This window comes from Gallus gallus, chromosome W (assembly GCF_016699485.2).
Source record: "Gallus gallus isolate bGalGal1 chromosome W, bGalGal1.mat.broiler.GRCg7b, whole genome shotgun sequence".
Lineage (NCBI taxonomy): Eukaryota > Metazoa > Chordata > Aves > Galliformes > Phasianidae > Gallus > Gallus gallus.
Window position 1 is genome coordinate 2943756 of NC_052571.1, and position 18090 is coordinate 2961845.

The 18090-nt window shown below is 53.9% G+C and overlaps 5 protein-coding genes across 5 annotated transcripts; 3 read left to right on the forward strand and 2 right to left on the reverse strand.

Annotated features, from left to right (window-relative positions):
- Positions 1-184: 184 nt before the first annotated feature.
- Positions 185-1850, reverse strand: LOC121108195. Its single transcript, XM_040655219.1, has one exon. The coding sequence runs from the start codon at positions 1741-1743 to the stop codon at positions 1057-1059; it is 687 nt and encodes a 228-aa protein (XP_040511153.1). The 5' UTR covers positions 1744-1850; the 3' UTR covers positions 185-1056.
- A 1294-nt stretch (positions 1851-3144) lies between these two features.
- LOC121108200 (histidine triad nucleotide-binding protein 1-like) lies at positions 3145-5584 on the forward strand. Its single transcript, XM_040655224.2, has 3 exons — positions 3145-3323; positions 4308-4413; positions 5247-5584. Exons 1-3 carry the CDS (start codon positions 3199-3201, stop codon positions 5406-5408), a joined length of 393 nt encoding a protein of 130 aa, XP_040511158.1. The 5' UTR covers positions 3145-3198; the 3' UTR covers positions 5409-5584.
- Positions 5436-8606, reverse strand: LOC121108194. Its single transcript, XM_040655218.2, has one exon. It carries the CDS (start codon positions 7375-7377, stop codon positions 6691-6693), a length of 687 nt encoding a protein of 228 aa, XP_040511152.1. The 5' UTR covers positions 7378-8606; the 3' UTR covers positions 5436-6690.
- A 165-nt stretch (positions 8607-8771) lies between these two features.
- Positions 8772-11207, forward strand: LOC121108204 (histidine triad nucleotide-binding protein 1-like). Its single transcript, XM_040655228.2, has 3 exons — positions 8772-8950; positions 9932-10037; positions 10870-11207. The coding sequence occupies exons 1-3, from the start codon at positions 8826-8828 to the stop codon at positions 11029-11031; spliced, it is 393 nt and encodes a 130-aa protein (XP_040511162.1). The 5' UTR covers positions 8772-8825; the 3' UTR covers positions 11032-11207.
- Positions 11208-14426: 3219 nt separating this feature from the next.
- On the forward strand, positions 14427-16827 carry LOC121108205 (histidine triad nucleotide-binding protein 1-like). Its single transcript, XM_040655229.2, has 3 exons — positions 14427-14570; positions 15554-15659; positions 16490-16827. Exons 1-3 carry the CDS (start codon positions 14446-14448, stop codon positions 16649-16651), a joined length of 393 nt encoding a protein of 130 aa, XP_040511163.1. The 5' UTR covers positions 14427-14445; the 3' UTR covers positions 16652-16827.
- Positions 16828-18090: the final 1263 nt, after the last annotated feature.

The following is an 18090-nucleotide window of genomic DNA, read 5'->3' on the forward strand; positions in this document are numbered from 1 at the left end:
GTGGGTCTCCGTCTCCCAAAGATAATATAGGATGTGCTGTGTGTTTGAGGCCTTGCTGTCTTCCCCCAGCTTCCAAATAAAAGGGCGTGGGTTTTATCGCGTACTAGCAGCATCGACAAGCAGCAGGCGTAGAATTAGCGAAGAATAAGGTAGGAAGAAAGCTTCCAGCTGTCGTCTGTTGTATGGCCCCGTCGCGAGGCCAAATAAACTCTACCTGCATGATTTCTGACCGGTGCGCGTCAGCCTGTTCTTAACCAAACTCGGAGTTTTGCCACTGCTTTCTTTTCAGTCGCGGATTTTGCGACGTAGAGAATTAATTTCTCCCGCGGAAACTTTCCCAAATGGAAAAGACTTTGTGATACTTGAGTCGGCGATTGTTGCGCTTCTGCTGTCTTTGAGACTCGGCTGCCCTTGTCCATTTCTCTTTTTTTTACATATGAACAAAACATAAAAAAACAATCAATCAAACAAACAAACAAACAATAAAGCAAAAAAAAACCAAAAAAACAAAAGCCGTAGTATTGTTCCATAACCAGTAGGAGGGGTAGCTACAGGCACCGTAAGGCTTTTGCATGTAATCACCTCTCGTGCTTTGTTAGGCCTCTGGCTTTACTTGAGTCTTTGTTGAATTGCGATTGCATTCAAGGCTTACTGGAGTGGGGGAGTTTCAAAATGCTAATAAATATTTGCATTAAAATCTAAATAGTTGAAACTTGCTAAATGAAATTACTGTGTGGCCGTTCCTCAAGGAATCTCGATTTGTCAGCAGTAGATCCGCTTGCGTGAGTGACGATCGCAGCTGTGAATGACTCTGAATTAAACCGTTTGAAGAAGCGGAATAAGACAACTTGTTACGTTTTTCCTCATATCCAACCTGAAGCTCCCCCCGGCGCAACTTAAGGCCGTTACCTCTTGTCCCGTTGCTAGTTACCTGGGAGAAGCGGCCAACCCTCACCTCGCTACAACCACCTTTCGGGTAGTTGTAAAGAGGCGATAAGGTCTCTCTCCCCTGAGCCTCCCCTCCTCCAGACGAAACAATCCCAGTTCCCTCAACTGCTACCCATAGGTCTTGTGCTCCAGTCCCTTCACCGGCTTCGTTGCCCTCCTCTGGCCACGCTCCAGAGCCTCAACGTCTTTCTTGTAGTGAGGGGCCCAAAGCTGCACGCAGTACTCGAGGTGCGGCCTCACCAGCGCCGAGTACAGAGGGATGATCACCTCCCTCGTCCTGCTGACTCCGTGATTTCTGATCCAAGCCAGGATGCCGTTGGCCTTCTTGGCCCCCTGGGCACGCCGCTGGCTCATGTTCAGGCGGCTGTTGACTAATGCCCCCAGATCCGTTTCTTCCGCGCAGCTTTCCAGCCACTCTGCCCCGAGCCTGTTGCGTTGCATGGGGTTGTTGTGACCAAAGTGCAGGACCCGGCGCTTGGTCTCGTAGATGCTCCTACAATTGGCCTCGGCCCAACGATCCAGCCCATCCGGATCCCTGTGTAGGGCCTTCCTACCCTCAGGCAGATCAAGCCTTCCTCCCAACATGGTGTGGCCTGCAAACTTATTGAGGGTGCGCTCAATCCCCTCGTCCAGATCATCATTCGAGATATTAAACAGGACTGGCCCAAACGCTGACCCCCTGGGGAACACCGCTAGCGACCACCGCCAGCTGGATTGAACTCCATTCAGCACCACTCTCTGGGCCCGGCCGTCCAGCCAGGTTTTGACGCAGCAGAGTACACCTGCCCAAGCCATGGGCTGCCACCTTCTCTGGGAGAATACCGTGGGAGACAGAGTCAAAGGCTTCACTGAAGTCTAGGTAGACTACATCCACAGCCTTTGCCTCATCCACTAGTCGGGTCACCTGGTCATAGAAGGAGATCGGGTCGGTCAAGCAGGACCTGTCTTTAAGGAACCCGCGCTGGCTAGGCCCGGTCCCCTGGTTGTCCCGCACACGCCCTGTGATCTCACTCCGGGTGATCTGCTCCATGACCTTCCCCGATACCGAGGTCAGGCTGACAGGCCTGTAGTTCCCCGGATCCTCCATCCAACCCTTCTTGGAGGTGGGCGTCTGTCTGGCTCCAAGTATCGGTAGCAAGACGGTTCGTTATATACGTATAGCCAACGTGAGATTAAAACTCAGAAAGGAGACAAATATTTGCCCAACCGGTTTATTGTAAAACGTTTTGGTTAGCTAGGCCTGGGGATGGGAGGTGGGATGACGAAAGCAATAGTGAAAAGACAGAAAAGAAAAGCAAGGATTTGTTACAGGAATGCAGAGATGGTTACCACCGCAGTGTGACAATGTTTCATGATTCCGGTTGGAAGCGGGGGGGGGGCGGGTTCTCTTTCTCGGTCGATCACAGGCGGAAGGAAAACACAACAAGGGAAAAGCGCGCGCAAAGTTTTTGCAGAGTCCATACATATATATACTGTCCGGTTCTCCTTGGGTTACTCATAGTAACGGCACGTCCAGCACAGGTGCAACAGTCAGAAACAGACAGAAGTAAAGAAGGCACTGGGAATCGAGGGGCGTTTATTCTGCTCCCCGGCCCCGTCTTCCAGCTCAGGGGGCTGAGTACCCTGGGGATAGCAGGTCTCACTGCTAAAGCCAGAAGTGAAGAAGGCGTTGGGAACTTCAGCCTTTCCCTCCTCCTCGATGGTGATGTTCCCCACCGCGTTGAATAAAGAAGGGAGATTCTCCTTGGCCCTCCTCTTGCTCTTATTAATATGTTCGTAAAAACATAGTTTTAATCATCTCAAACAATGGCGGCCATATTAAGGTCGTGCTGGGCTTTGGCCTGTCGAATTTTCTCCCTGCGCATGCTAGCAACATCCTTGCACTCTTCCCGAGTTGCCTGTCCCTTCATGCAAAGATGGCAAACTCCTGGCCTGCCCCGTCAACATTTGACGGCCATTTGACGGGAGGGATCGGCACCAAAAAGCCCCCAGCTCCTAAGTCCCTGAGCCCCGATAAGCACCGGGCCGACGGGAGCGGAGCCGCCTACAGGGCGGGGACAAGCTTAAAGGGCAGGCGAGACAGCCAACCGAGGCGCGGGAACGGCCGCGGCGCTCTGTCGGCCCAATGAGCGCCGCCGAGGGCGGGACCGGGCCGAGGCGAGCCGAGGCGAGCCGAGCCGTGCTGAGCCGTGCTGAGCCGTGCTGGGGAGGTTTGGGGCTGAGGGAGTGTTGTAGCGAGCGGGCGCCGTCATGGCCGGCGGGATCGTTAGGTCGCCGGCCGCCTGGCGCGGTGGCGCCGCTCTCTTGGGAAAAGTCGCCCGCCAGGAGTTCTCCGCCAACGTTATCCGCGAGGAGGAGCCGTTGTGGACGAGGAGGTAGCCGCGGCTTTGCTGCGCGTCGCGCGATTCTTCCCTTGCCCTCCCGTCCCACCCCTCCCCCACCCTAGCGCGCTCGCAGGCCCTCTGGAACGAGCGCCCGTTGCGGTGCCGGCGAGTGCGGCGGGGCGAGCGGCGACCTTGCCGCGGGGCGGGGCGGGGCGGGGCGGGCGGACGGGCCTTTCTGGCTGGTGATGCTCGCTACTGCAGCGCCTCCTCTAAAACCCCGCGCTCCTTCGGTGCCACGGGGCTGCCGTGGCGCATACTGGGTCGGTGGTGCCGTCTGGCTCGCCTGGCTTCCCAGCGCCACCGTGTGGTGTGTGCGCGTGTGTAGAGGCGGGCCTGTGACGCTGAAGCGCTTGGTGGCAGCCGCGGGCGCTTGCCGCGCGCGATATCTATCCCTTTGGCGCTGCTAGTCGTGCTAGTTCCATTCGAATTAGTTGACCGTTTCCTACAGGTCGGTGGTATTCACGTGTCGAAGGCGATAACCTTTGCCTCGATGTGGAAGTGTCTGACGTAGCGCCAGCCTCACCGTGCTAATCCAAAGCGTTCTTTCACCGGAGTCCGCGGTGTTCTTGAGGATGGAGAGTTAACACGGCCTCCGTCGGGATAACCCCAGGTTCTTTGAAAATGCCTTGGTCAAAAGTAGGATAGGAAGGCGATATTTGGCCATAACTGAAGGATGGTGAGCCACCGTTTGCCGCTTGAGTGGTTAAGCAGGGTCTTAATATGAGAGTGAAATAAGCGCAAATGGAGGTGCTTTTGTTTGGGTTTAAAATCGCTCTGTGCTCGTAGCAGCAGGAGCCTGTGAAAACATGTCTTGTGCATAGAAGGGAGAGGGCTTTGCCGATTCAAAGATCCCTTAGGAAGAATCGCTGTTTTGTCTTGCGTTTGGGGTACGCGTTCAGTGGGGCGTAGCGATCTGCTTCAGCTATTGCCTTTCTCCGAAGCCAATCCCGTTTTAAGCGTGTCCTCTTCCTCCAGTGCCTTGCGTTCCATGATATTTCACCGCAAGCTCCTACGCTTTTTCCTAGCCGCTCCCCAGAAGGCCGTTGTCGGGTTATCCGGAGCAGAAGATTGTGGCGCACCTGTAAGTACCGTGGAAGCTTTCTGTACACGAAACGGTGCCAGTAAGTGGTATGTAATTTAGTAGGCTCTGTCCCGTCGCCTCGTTTCCTCTCGATGTTGCAAAGAGGCACAGTAGGCTATTTGGGCTTTCCCGACGCCATAATCTTTTGCCTCTAGCTTGTAACGGAGCTGAGCGTTTTGACTAAGGGTAGTGAGAGAGAGCGATGCTCATTTCTGGGTACGTACTTGATGCAAAATGCAGCGCTGTTCAGAAGTATGGCCCTATGCCTGTTCTCGCTGTTTCCAGACAGTGGTCCTTGCTCTAATATGGAGAAGAGGGCTTGGGGTTTTGAGCAGGTCGGAGGCGAGGAAGGGGAAAGCTGGCTGAGGGGTGCTGGATGTCTCATTTTCAGCTGTAGAAGTCAAGTCCCGTGGCTTTGGCGTGGGCTCACAAAGCCTACACTGAGTTTTTCTTTTCTGCCGGAAAGACTTAGGTTGCCCGAAGATATAATGGGGGGCTGGAAGTCCGAGACAAATCTGGCTTCTGTGCCCGATTTGTAGTCCGTTACTGTCTAGCTGGGGGTGGGGAGGGGGTTAAAAACAAAAAAGGAAAAAAAAGGTGGCAAGTCCCATAGCTGCCCCTCCCCCCATTATGCATAATCGGTCTTTGTAGCTTTGCTTGGAATGTGTCAGTTGCAGAAAGGCAGTAATTTGAAGAGCGGCCCTTGAATGGCGAAGAACTAGTTAACCGCGTTCTGTGGCTGGTTCTCTGCTCGCCTTCCTTGGCTTCCTGCCCTCTCCACCCTTCATTGTGTTGTGGCATGCTCCGTTACGTAACGTTATTTCCTTCTCCAGCTTCTTGGGCGTTTGATGATTGTTGGCGAGAAGTGTGCTGCTAGCCTGGGCTTGACCGATGGATTCCGGATGGCTGTGAGATACCCACCCTCAGTCCCTTCAGACTACCGCGCGCGGCTCTGTATTCTGGGTGGCCGTCAGTTGGGCCAGCCTCCTGGCTAAGATGTTTGCACCGCCGGTGTTGCTGCACGCGTACGGATCGCCACCGAATGGGTTTCACGTGTTGCCCGTCAGCCTAGCCACCGGTGACATGTAATTGTTTTTGGTGGGTGCCTATGGAGGGTAATGAAAAGCTTTGAGCAGCATTTGCAGAATAAAGATGGAGCATGGGGATATCATCTCTGTCTCGCGTGTCTTACTGATGGGAATGGTTCTGCAAGTTAAAACGGTGGGTCTCCGTCTCCCAAAGATAATATAGGATGTGCTGTGTGTTTGAGGCCTTGCTGTCTTCCCCCAGCTTCCAAATAAAAGGGCGTGGGTTTTATCGCGTACTAGCAGCATCGACAAGCAGCAGGCGTAGAATTAGCGAAGAATAAGGTAGGAAGAAAGCTTCCAGCTGTCGTCTGTTGTATGGCCCCGTCGCGAGGCCAAATAAACTCTACCTGCATGATTTCTGACCGGTGCGCGTCAGCCTGTTCTTAACCAAACTCGGAGTTTTGCCACTGCTTTCTTTTCAGTCGCGGATTTTGCGACGTAGAGAATTAATTTCTCCCGCGGAAACTTTCCCAAATGGAAAAGACTTTGTGATACTTGAGTCGGCGATTGTTGCGCTTCTGCTGTCTTTGAGACTCGGCTGCCCTTGTCCATTTCTCTTTTTTTTACATATGAACAAAACATAAAAAAACAATCAATCAAACAAACAAACAAACAATAAAGCAAAAAAAAACCAAAAAAACAAAAGCCGTAGTATTGTTCCATAACCAGTAGGAGGGGTAGCTACAGGCACCGTAAGGCTTTTGCATGTAATCACCTCTCGTGCTTTGTTAGGCCTCTGGCTTTACTTGAGTCTTTGTTGAATTGCGATTGCATTCAAGGCTTACTGGAGTGGGGGAGTTTCAAAATGCTAATAAATATTTGCATTAAAATCTAAATAGTTGAAACTTGCTAAATGAAATTACTGTGTGGCCGTTCCTCAAGGAATCTCGATTTGTCAGCAGTAGATCCGCTTGCGTGAGTGACGATCGCAGCTGTGAATGACTCTGAATTAAACCGTTTGAAGAAGCGGAATAAGACAACTTGTTACGTTTTTCCTCATATCCAACCTGAAGCTCCCCCCGGCGCAACTTAAGGCCGTTACCTCTTGTCCCGTTGCTAGTTACCTGGGAGAAGCGGCCAACCCTCACCTCGCTACAACCACCTTTCGGGTAGTTGTAAAGAGGCGATAAGGTCTCTCTCCCCTGAGCCTCCCCTCCTCCAGACGAAACAATCCCAGTTCCCTCAACTGCTACCCATAGGTCTTGTGCTCCAGTCCCTTCACCGGCTTCGTTGCCCTCCTCTGGCCACGCTCCAGAGCCTCAACGTCTTTCTTGTAGTGAGGGGCCCAAAGCTGCACGCAGTACTCGAGGTGCGGCCTCACCAGCGCCGAGTACAGAGGGATGATCACCTCCCTCGTCCTGCTGACTCCGTGATTTCTGATCCAAGCCAGGATGCCGTTGGCCTTCTTGGCCCCCTGGGCACGCCGCTGGCTCATGTTCAGGCGGCTGTTGACTAATGCCCCCAGATCCGTTTCTTCCGCGCAGCTTTCCAGCCACTCTGCCCCGAGCCTGTTGCGTTGCATGGGGTTGTTGTGACCAAAGTGCAGGACCCGGCGCTTGGTCTCGTAGATGCTCCTACAATTGGCCTCGGCCCAACGATCCAGCCCATCCGGATCCCTGTGTAGGGCCTTCCTACCCTCAGGCAGATCAAGCCTTCCTCCCAACATGGTGTGGCCTGCAAACTTATTGAGGGTGCGCTCAATCCCCTCGTCCAGATCATCATTCGAGATATTAAACAGGACTGGCCCAAACGCTGACCCCCTGGGGAACACCGCTAGCGACCACCGCCAGCTGGATTGAACTCCATTCAGCACCACTCTCTGGGCCCGGCCGTCCAGCCAGGTTTTGACGCAGCAGAGTACACCTGCCCAAGCCATGGGCTGCCACCTTCTCTGGGAGAATACCGTGGGAGACAGAGTCAAAGGCTTCACTGAAGTCTAGGTAGACTACATCCACAGCCTTTGCCTCATCCACTAGTCGGGTCACCTGGTCATAGAAGGAGATCGGGTCGATCAAGCAGGACCTGTCTTTAAGGAACCCGCGCTGGCTAGGCCCGGTCCCCTGGTTGTCCCGCACACGCCCTGTGATCTCACTCCGGGTGATCTGCTCCATGACCTTCCCCGATACCGAGGTCAGGCTGACAGGCCTGTAGTTCCCCGGATCCTCCATCCAACCCTTCTTGGAGGTGGGCGTCTGTCTGGCTCCAAGTATCGGTAGCAAGACGGTTCGTTATATACGTATAGCCAACGTGAGATTAAAACTCAGAAAGGAGACAAATATTTGCCCAACCGGTTTATTGTAAAACGTTTTGGTTAGCTAGGCCTGGGGATGGGAGGTGGGATGACGAAAGCAATAGTGAAAAGACAGAAAAGAAAAGCAAGGATTTGTTACAGGAATGCAGAGATGGTTACCACCGCAGTGTGACAATGTTTCATGATTCCGGTTGGAAGCGGGGGGGGGGGCGGGTTCTCTTTCTCGGTCGATCACAGGCGGAAGGAAAACACAACAAGGGAAAAGCGCGCGCAAAGTTTTTGCAGAGTCCATACATATATATACTGTCCGGTTCTCCTTGGGTTACTCATAGTAACGGCACGTCCAGCACAGGTGCAACAGTCAGAAACAGACAGAAGTAAAGAAGGCACTGGGAATCGAGGGGCGTTTATTCTGCTCCCCGGCCCCGTCTTCCAGCTCAGGGGGCTGAGTACCCTGGGGATAGCAGGTCTCACTGCTAAAGCCAGAAGTGAAGAAGGCGTTGGGAACTTCAGCCTTTCCCTCCTCCTCGATGGTGATGTTCCCCACCGCGTTGAATAAAGAAGGGAGATTCTCCTTGGCCCTCCTCTTGCTCTTATTAATATGTTCGTAAAAACATAGTTTTAATCATCTCAAACAATGGCGGCCATATTAAGGTCGTGCTGGGCTTTGGCCTGTCGAATTTTCTCCCTGCGCATGCTAGCAACATCCTTGCACTCTTCCCGAGTTGCCTGTCCCTTCATGCAAAGATGGCAAACTCCTGGCCTGCCCCGTCAACATTTGACGGCCATTTGACGGGAGGGATCGGCACCAAAAAGCCCCCAGCGCCCTGAGCCCCGATAAGCACCGGGCCGACGGGAGCGGAGCCGCCTACAGGGCGGGGACAAGCTTAAAGGGCAGGCGAGACAGCCAACCGAGGCGCGGGAACGGCCGCGGCGCTCTGTCGGCCCAATGAGCGCCGCCGAGGGCGGGACCGGGCCGAGGCGAGCCGAGGCGAGCCGAGCCGTGCTGAGCCGGCTGAGCCGTGCTGGGGAGGTTTGGGGCTGAGGGAGTGTTGTAGCGAGCGGGCGCCGTCATGGCCGGCGGGATCGTTAGGTCGCCGGCCGCCTGGCGCGGTGGCGCCGCTCTCTTGGGAAAAGTCGCCCGCCAGGAGTTCTCCGCCAACGTTATCCGCGAGGAGGAGCCGTTGTGGACGAGGAGGTAGCCGCGGCTTTGCTGCGCGTCGCGCGATTCTTCCCTTGCCCTCCCGTCCCACCCCTCCCCCACCCTAGCGCGCTCGCAGGCCCTCTGGAACGAGCGCCCGTTGCGGTGCCGGCGAGTGCGGCGGGGCGAGCGGCGACCTTGCCGCGGGGGGGCGGGGCGGGCGGGCGGACGGGCCTTTCTGGCTGGTGATGCTCGCTACTGCAGCGCCTCCTCTAAAACCCCGCGCTCCTTCGGTGCCACGGGGCTGCCGTGGCGCATACTGGGTCGGTGGTGCCGTCTGGCTCGCCTGGCTTCCCAGCGCCACCGTGTGGTGTGTGCGCGTGTGTAGAGGCGGGCCTGTGACGCTGAAGCGCTTGGTGGCAGCCGCGGGCGCTTGCCGCGCGCGATATCTATCCCTTTGGCGCTGCTAGTCGTGCTAGTTCCATTCGAATTAGTTGACCGTTTCCTACAGGTCGGTGGTATTCACGTGTCGAAGGCGATAACCTTTGCCTCGATGTGGAAGTGTCTGACGTAGCGCCAGCCTCACCGTGCTAATCCAAAGCGTTCTTTCACCGGAGTCCGCGGTGTTCTTGAGGATGGAGAGTTAACACGGCCTCCGTCGGGATAACCCCAGGTTCTTTGAAAATGCCTTGGTCAAAAGTAGGATAGGAAGGCGATATTTGGCCATAACTGAAGGATGGTGAGCCACCGTTTGCCGCTTGAGTGGTTAAGCAGGGTCTTAATATGAGAGTGAAATAAGCGCAAATGGAGGTGCTTTTGTTTGGGTTTAAAATCGCTCTGTGCTCGTAGCAGCAGGAGCCTGTGAAAACATGTCTTGTGCATAGAAGGGAGAGGGCTTTGCCGATTCAAAGATCCCTTAGGAAGAATCGCTGTTTTGTCTTGCGTTTGGGGTACGCGTTCAGTGGGGCGTAGCGATCTGCTTCAGCTATTGCCTTTCTCCGAAGCCAATCCCGTTTTAAGCGTGTCCTCTTCCTCCAGTGCCTTGCGTTCCATGATATTTCACCGCAAGCTCCTACGCTTTTTCCTAGCCGCTCCCCAGAAGGCCGTTGTCGGGTTATCCGGAGCAGAAGATTGTGGCGCACCTGTAAGTACCGTGGAAGCTTTCTGTACACGAAACGGTGCCAGTAAGTGGTATGTAATTTAGTAGGCTCTGTCCCGTCGCCTCGTTTCCTCTCGATGTTGCAAAGAGGCACAGTAGGCTATTTGGGCTTTCCCGACGCCATAATCTTTTGCCTCTAGCTTGTAACGGAGCTGAGCGTTTTGACTAAGGGTAGTGAGAGAGAGCGATGCTCATTTCTGGGTACGTACTTGATGCAAAATGCAGCGCTGTTCAGAAGTATGGCCCTATGCCTGTTCTCGCTGTTTCCAGACAGTGGTCCTTGCTCTAATATGGAGAAGAGGGCTTGGGGTTTTGAGCAGGTCGGAGGCGAGGAAGGGGAAAGCTGGCTGAGGGGTGCTGGATGTCTCATTTTCAGCTGTAGAAGTCAAGTCCCGTGGCTTTGGCGTGGGCTCACAAAGCCTACACTGAGTTTTTCTTTTCTGCCGGAAAGACTTAGGTTGCCCGAAGATATAATGGGGGGCTGGAAGTCCGAGACAAATCTGGCTTCTGTGCCCGATTTGTAGTCCGTTACTGTCTAGCTGGGGGTGGGGAGGGGGTTAAAACAAAAAAGGAAAAAAAAGGTGGCAAGTCCCATAGCTGCCCCTCCCCCCATTATGCATAATCGGTCTTTGTAGCTTTGCTTGGAATGTGTCAGTTGCAGAAAGGCAGTAATTTGAAGAGCGGCCCTTGAATGGCGAAGAACTAGTTAACCGCGTTCTGTGGCTGGTTCTCTGCTCGCCTTCCTTGGCTTCCTGCCCTCTCCACCCTTCATTGTGTTGTGGCATGCTCCGTTACGTAACGTTATTTCCTTCTCCAGCTTCTTGGGCGTTTGATGATTGTTGGCGAGAAGTGTGCTGCTAGCCTGGGCTTGACCGATGGATTCCGGATGGCTGTGAGATACCCACCCTCAGTCCCTTCAGACTACCGCGCGCGGCTCTGTATTCTGGGTGGCCGTCAGTTGGGCCAGCCTCCTGGCTAAGATGTTTGCACCGCCGGTGTTGCTGCACGCGTACGGATCGCCACCGAATGGGTTTCACGTGTTGCCCGTCAGCCTAGCCACCGGTGACATGTAATTGTTTTTGGTGGGTGCCTATGGAGGGTAATGAAAAGCTTTGAGCAGCATTTGCAGAATAAAGATGGAGCATGGGGATATCATCTCTGTCTCGCGTGTCTTACTGATGGGAATGGTTCTGCAAGTTAAAACGGTGGGTCTCCGTCTCCCAAAGATAATATAGGATGTGCTGTGTGTTTGAGGCCTTGCTGTCTTCCCCCAGCTTCCAAATAAAAGGGCGTGGGTTTTATCGCGTACTAGCAGCATCGACAAGCAGCAGGCGTAGAATTAGCGAAGAATAAGGTAGGAAGAAAGCTTCCAGCTGTCGTCTGTTGTATGGCCCCGTCGCGAGGCCAAATAAACTCTACCTGCATGATTTCTGACCGGTGCGCGTCAGCCTGTTCTTAACCAAACTCGGAGTTTTGCCACTGCTTTCTTTTCAGTCGCGGATTTTGCGACGTAGAGAATTAATTTCTCCCGCGGAAACTTTCCCAAATGGAAAAGACTTTGTGATACTTGAGTCGGCGATTGTTGCGCTTCTGCTGTCTTTGAGACTCGGCTGCCCTTGTCCATTCTCTTTTTTTTACATATGAACAAAACATAAAAAAACAATCAATCAAACAAACAAACAAACAATAAAGCAAAAAAAAAACCAAAAAAACAAAAGCCGTAGTATTGTTCCATAACCAGTAGGAGGGGTAGCTACAGGCACCGTAAGGCTTTTGCATGTAATCACCTCTCGTGCTTTGTTAGGCCTCTGGCTTTACTTGAGTCTTTGTTGAATTGCGATTGCATTCAAGGCTTACTGGAGTGGGGGAGTTTCAAAATGCTAATAAATATTTGCATTAAAAACTAAATAGTTGAAACTTGCTAAATGAAATTATTGTGTGGCCGTTCCTCAAGGAATCTCGATTTGTCAGCAGTAGATCCGCTTGCGTGAGTGACGATCAGCAGCTGTGAATGACTCTGAATTAAACCGTTTGAAGAAGCGGAATAAGACAACTTGTTACGTTTTTCCTCATATCCAACCTGAAGCTCCCCCCGGCGCAACTTAAGGCCGTTACCTCTTGTCCCGTTGCTAGTTACCTGGGAGAAGCGGCCAACCCTCACCTCGCTACAACCACCTTTCGGGTAGTTGTAAAGAGGCGATAAGGTCTCTCTCCCCTGAGCCTCCCCTCCTCCAGACGAAACAATCCCAGTTCCCTCAACTGCTACCCATAGGTCTTGTGCTCCAGTCCCTTCACCGGCTTCGTTGCCCTCCTCTGGCCACGCTCCAGAGCCTCAACGTCTTTCTTGTAGTGAGGGGCCCAAAGCTGCACGCAGTACTCGAGGTGCGGCCTCACCAGCGCCGAGTACAGAGGGATGATCACCTCCCTCGTCCTGCTGACTCCGTGATTTCTGATCCAAGCCAGGATGCCGTTGGCCTTCTTGGCCCCCTGGGCACGCCGCTGGCTCATGTTCAGGCGGCTGTTGACTAATGCCCCCAGATCCGTTTCTTCCCGCGCAGCTTTCCAGCCACTCTGCCCCGAGCCTGTTGCGTTGCATGGGGTTGTTGTGACCAAAGTGCAGGACCCGGCGCTTGGTCTCGTAGATGCTCCTACAATTGGCCTCGGCCCAACGATCCAGCCCATCCGGATCCCTGTGTAGGGCCTTCCTACCCTCAGGCAGATCAAGCCTTCCTCCCAACATGGTGTGGCCTGCAAACTTATTGAGGGTGCGCTCAATCCCCTCGTCCAGATCATCATTCGAGATATTAAACAGGACTGGCCCAAACGCTGACCCCCTGGGGAACACCGCTAGCGACCACCGCCAGCTGGATTGAACTCCATTCAGCACCACTCTCTGGGCCCGGCCGTCCAGCCAGGTTTTGACGCAGCAGAGTACACCTGCCCAAGCCATGGGCTGCCACCTTCTCTGGGAGAATACCGTGGGAGACAGAGTCAAAGGCTTCACTGAAGTCTAGGTAGACTACATCCACAGCCTTTGCCTCATCCACTAGTCGGGTCACCTGGTCATAGAAGGAGATCGGGTCGATCAAGCAGGACCTGTCTTTAAGGAACCCGCGCTGGCTAGGCCCGGTCCCCTGGTTGTCCCGCACACGCCCTGTGATCTCACTCCGGGTGATCTGCTCCATGACCTTCCCCGATACCGAGGTCAGGCTGACAGGCCTGTAGTTCCCCGGATCCTCCATCCAACCCTTCTTGGAGGTGGGCGTCTGTCTGGCTCCAAGTATCGGTAGCAAGACGGTTCGTTATATACGTATAGCCAACGTGAGATTAAAACTCAGAAAGGAGACAAATATTTGCCCAACCGGTTTATTGTAAAACGTTTTGGTTAGCTAGGCCTGGGGATGGGAGGTGGGATGACGAAAGCAATAGTGAAAAGACAGAAAAGAAAAGCAAGGATTTGTTACAGGAATGCAGAGATGGTTACCACCGCAGTGTGACAATGTTTCATGATTCCGGTTGGAAGCGGGGGGGGGGGGCGGGTTCTCTTTCTCGGTCGATCACAGGCGGAAGGAAAACACAACAAGGGAAAAGCGCGCGCAAAGTTTTTGCAGAGTCCATACATATATATACTGTCCGGTTCTCCTTGGGTTACTCATAGTAACGGCACGTCCAGCACAGGTGCAACAGTCAGAAACAGACAGAAGTAAAGAAGGCACTGGGAATCGAGGGGCGTTTATTCTGCTCCCCGGCCCCGTCTTCCAGCTCAGGGGGCTGAGTACCCTGGGGATAGCAGGTCTCACTGCTAAAGCCAGAAGTGAAGAAGGCGTTGGGAACTTCAGCCTTTCCCTCCTCCTCGATGGTGATGTTCCCCACCGCGTTGAATAAAGAAGGGAGATTCTCCTTGGCCCTCCTCTTGCTCTTATTAATATGTTCGTAAAAACATAGTTTTAATCATCTCAAACAATGGCGGCCATATTAAGGTCGTGCTGGGCTTTGGCCTGTCGAATTTTCTCCCTGCGCATGCTAGCAACATCCTTGCACTCTTCCCCGAGTTGCCTGTCCCTTCATGCAAAGATGGCAAACTCCTGGCCTGCCCCGTCAACATTTGACGGCCATTTGACGGGAGGGATCGGCACCAAAAAGCCCCCAGCGCCCTGAGCCCCGATAAGCACCGGGCCGACGGGAGCGGAAGCCGCCTACAGGGCGGGGACAAGCTTAAAGGGCAGGCGAGACAGCCAACCGAGGCGCGGGAACGGCCGCGGCGCTCTGTCGGCCCAATGAGCGCCGCCGAGGGCGGGACCGGGCCGAGGCGAGCCGAGGCGAGCCGAGCCGTGCTGAGCCGTGCTGGGGAGGTTTGGGGCTGAGGGAGTGTTTGTAGCGAGCGGGCGCCGTCATGGCCGGCGGGATCGTTAGGTCGCCGGCCGCCTGGCGCGGTGGCGCCGCTCTCTTGGGAAAAGTCGCCCGCCAGGAGTTCTCCGCCAACGTTATCCGCGAGGAGGAGCCGTTGTGGACGAGGAGGTAGCCGCGGCTTTGCTGCGCGTCGCGCGATTCTTCCCTTGCCCTCCCGTCCCACCCCTCCCCCACCCTAGCGCGCTCGCAGGCCCTCTGGAACGAGCGCCCGTTGCGGTGCCGGCGAGTGCGGCGGGGCGAGCGGCGACCTTGCCGCGGGGGGCGGGGCGGGCGGGCGGCGGACGGGCCTTTCTGGCTGGTGATGCTCGCTACTGCAGCGCCTCCTCTAAAACCCCGCGCTCCTTCGGTGCCACGGGGCTGCCGTGGCGCATACTGGGTCGGTGGTGCCGTCTGGCTCGCCTGGCTTCCCAGCGCCACCGTGTGGTGTGTGCGCGTGTGTAGAGGCGGGCCTGTGACGCTGAAGCGCTTGGTGGCAGCCGCGGGCGCTTGCCGCGCGCGATATCTATCCCTTTGGCGCTGCTAGTCGTGCTAGTTCCATTCGAATTAGTTGACCGTTTCCTACAGGTCGGTGGTATTCACGTGTCGAAGGCGATAACCTTTGCCTCGATGTGGAAGTGTCTGACGTAGCGCCAGCCTCACCGTGCTAATCCAAAGCGTTCTTTCACCGGAGTCCGCGGTGTTCTTGAGGATGGAGAGTTAACACGGCCTCCGTCGGGATAACCCCAGGTTCTTTGAAAATGCCTTGGTCAAAAGTAGGATAGGAAGGCGATATTTGGCCATAACTGAAGGATGGTGAGCCACCGTTTGCCGCTTGAGTGGTTAAGCAGGGTCTTAATATGAGAGTGAAATAAGCGCAAATGGAGGTGCTTTTGTTTGGGTTTAAAATCGCTCTGTGCTCGTAGCAGCAGGAGCCTGTGAAAACATGTCTTGTGCATAGAAGGGAGAGGGCTTTGCCGATTCAAAGATCCCTTAGGAAGAATCGCTGTTTTGTCTTGCGTTTGGGGTACGCGTTCAGTGGGGCGTAGCGATCTGCTTCAGCTATTGCCTTTCTCCGAAGCCAATCCCGTTTTAAGCGTGTCCTCTTCCTCCAGTGCCTTGCGTTCCATGATATTTCACCGCAAGCTCCTACGCTTTTTCCTAGCCGCTCCCCAGAAGGCCGTTGTCGGGTTATCCGGAGCAGAAGATTGTGGCGCACCTGTAAGTACCGTGGAAGCTTTCTGTACACGAAACGGTGCCAGTAAGTGGTATGTAATTTAGTAGGCTCTGTCCCGTCGCCTCGTTTCCTCTCGATGTTGCAAAGAGGCACAGTAGGCTATTTGGGCTTTCCCGACGCCATAATCTTTTGCCTCTAGCTTGTAACGGAGCTGAGCGTTTTGACTAAGGGTAGTGAGAGAGAGCGATGCTCATTTCTGGGTACGTACTTGATGCAAAATGCAGCGCTGTTCAGAAGTATGGCCCTATGCCTGTTCTCGCTGTTTCCAGACAGTGGTCCTTGCTCTAATATGGAGAAGAGGGCTTGGGGTTTTGAGCAGGTCGGAGGCGAGAAGGGGAAAGCTGGCTGAGGGGTGCTGGATGTCTCATTTTCAGCTGTAGAAGTCAAGTCCCGTGGCTTTGGCGTGGGCTCACAAAGCCTACACTGAGTTTTTCTTTTCTGCCGGAAAGACTTAGGTTGCCCGAAGATATAATGGGGGGCTGGAAGTCCGAGACAAATCTGGCTTCTGTGCCCGATTTGTAGTCCGTTACTGTCTAGCTGGGGGTGGGGAGGGGGTTAAAACAAAAAAGGAAAAAAAAGGTGGCAAGTCCCATAGCTGCCCCTCCCCCCATTATGCATAATCGGTCTTTGTAGCTTTGCTTGGAATGTGTCAGTTGCAGAAAGGCAGTAATTTGAAGAGCGGCCCTTGAATGGCGAAGAACTAGTAACCGCGTTCTGTGGCTGGTTCTCTGCTCGCCTTCCTTGGCTTCCTGCCCTCTCCACCCTTCATTGTGTTGTGGCATGCTCCGTTACGTAACGTTATTTCCTTCTCCAGCTTCTTGGGCGTTTGATGATTGTTGGCGAGAAGTGTGCTGCTAGCCTGGGCTTGACCGATGGATTCCGGATGGCTGTGAGATACCCACCCTCAGTCCCTTCAGACTACCGCGCGCGGCTCTGTATTCTGGGTGGCCGTCAGTTGGGCCAGCCTCCTGGCTAAGATGTTTGCACCGCCGGTGTTGCTGCACGCGTACGGATCGCCACCGAATGGGTTTCACGTGTTGCCCGTCAGCCTAGCCACCGGTGACATGTAATTGTTTTTGGTGGGTGCCTATGGAGGGTAATGAAAAGCTTTGAGCAGCATTTGCAGAATAAAGATGGAGCATGGGGATATCATCTCTGTCTCGCGTGTCTTACTGATGGGAATGGTTCTGCAAGTTAAAACGGTGGGTCTCCGTCTCCCAAAGATAATATAGGATGTGCTGTGTGTTTGAGGCCTTGCTGTCTTCCCCCAGCTTCCAAATAAAAGGGCGTGGGTTTTATCGCGTACTAGCAGCATCGACAAGCAGCAGGCGTAGAATTAGCGAAGAATAAGGTAGGAAGAAAGCTTCCAGCTGTCGTCTGTTGTATGGCCCCGTCGCGAGGCCAAATAAACTCTACCTGCATGATTTCTGACCGGTGCGCGTCAGCCTGTTCTTAACCAAACTCGGAGTTTTTGCCACTGCTTTCTTTTCAGTCGCGGATTTTGCGACGTAGAGAATTAATTTCTCCCGCGGAAACTTTCCCAAATGGAAAAGACTTGTGATACTTGAGTCGGCGATTGTTGCGCTTCTGCTGTCTTTGAGACTCGGCTGCCCTTGTCCATTTCTCTTTTTTTTACATATGAACAAAAACATAAAAAACAATCAATCAAACAAACAAACAAACAATAAAGCAAAAAAAAAAACCAAAAAACAAAAGCCGTAGTATTGTTCCATAACCAGTAGGAGGGGTAGCTACAGGCACCGTAAGGCTTTTGCATGTAATCACCTCTCGTGCTTTGTTAGGCCTCTGGCTTTACTTGAGTCTTTGTTGAATTGCGATTGCATTCAAGGCTTACTGGAGTGGGGGAGTTTCAAAATGCTAATAAATATTTGCATTAAAATCTAAATAGTTGAAACTTGCTAAATGAAATTACTGTGTGGCCGTTCCTCAAGGAATCTCGATTTGTCAGCAGTAGATCCGCTTGCGTGAGTGACGATCGCAGCTGTGAATGACTCTGAATTAAACCGTTTGAAGAAGCGGAATAAGACAACTTGTTACGTTTTTCCTCATATCCAACCTGAAGCTCCCCCCGGCGCAACTTAAGGCCGTTACCTCTTGTCCCGTTGCTAGTTACCTGGGAGAAGCGGCCAACCCTCACCTCGCTACAACCACCTTTCGGGTAGTTGTAAAGAGGCGATAAGGTCTCTCTCCCCTGAGCCTCCCCTCCTCCAGACGAAACAATCCCAGTTCCCTCAACTGCTACCCATAGGTCTTGTGCTCCAGTCCCTTCACCGGCTTCGTTGCCCTCCTCTGGCCACGCTCCAGAGCCCTCAACGTCTTTCTTGTAGTGAGGGGCCCAAAGCTGCACGCAGTACTCGAGGTGCGGCCTCACCAGCGCCGAGTACAGAGGGATGA

Excerpts from the sequence above, each read along its gene's own strand:
- LOC121108195 (XM_040655219.1), bottom strand. The coding sequence starts at position 1,743 with ATGGCTTGGGCAGGTGTACTCTGCTGCGTCAAAACCTGGCTGGACGGC.
- LOC121108205 (XM_040655229.2), top strand. The coding sequence starts at position 14,446 with ATGGCCGGCGGGATCGTTAGGTCGCCGGCCGCCTGGCGCGGTGGCGCC. Across the intron at positions 14,571-15,553 it reads GAGCCGTTGTGGACGAGGAG|TGCCTTGCGTTCCATGATAT; the intron begins GTAGCCGCGGCT and ends CTCTTCCTCCAG. Across the intron at positions 15,660-16,489 it reads CAGAAGATTGTGGCGCACCT|CTTCTTGGGCGTTTGATGAT; the intron begins GTAAGTACCGTG and ends TTCCTTCTCCAG.
- LOC121108194 (XM_040655218.2), bottom strand. The coding sequence starts at position 7,377 with ATGGCTTGGGCAGGTGTACTCTGCTGCGTCAAAACCTGGCTGGACGGC.
- LOC121108200 (XM_040655224.2), top strand. The coding sequence starts at position 3,199 with ATGGCCGGCGGGATCGTTAGGTCGCCGGCCGCCTGGCGCGGTGGCGCC. Across the intron at positions 3,324-4,307 it reads GAGCCGTTGTGGACGAGGAG|TGCCTTGCGTTCCATGATAT; the intron begins GTAGCCGCGGCT and ends CTCTTCCTCCAG. Across the intron at positions 4,414-5,246 it reads CAGAAGATTGTGGCGCACCT|CTTCTTGGGCGTTTGATGAT; the intron begins GTAAGTACCGTG and ends TTCCTTCTCCAG.
- LOC121108204 (XM_040655228.2), top strand. The coding sequence starts at position 8,826 with ATGGCCGGCGGGATCGTTAGGTCGCCGGCCGCCTGGCGCGGTGGCGCC. Across the intron at positions 8,951-9,931 it reads GAGCCGTTGTGGACGAGGAG|TGCCTTGCGTTCCATGATAT; the intron begins GTAGCCGCGGCT and ends CTCTTCCTCCAG. Across the intron at positions 10,038-10,869 it reads CAGAAGATTGTGGCGCACCT|CTTCTTGGGCGTTTGATGAT; the intron begins GTAAGTACCGTG and ends TTCCTTCTCCAG.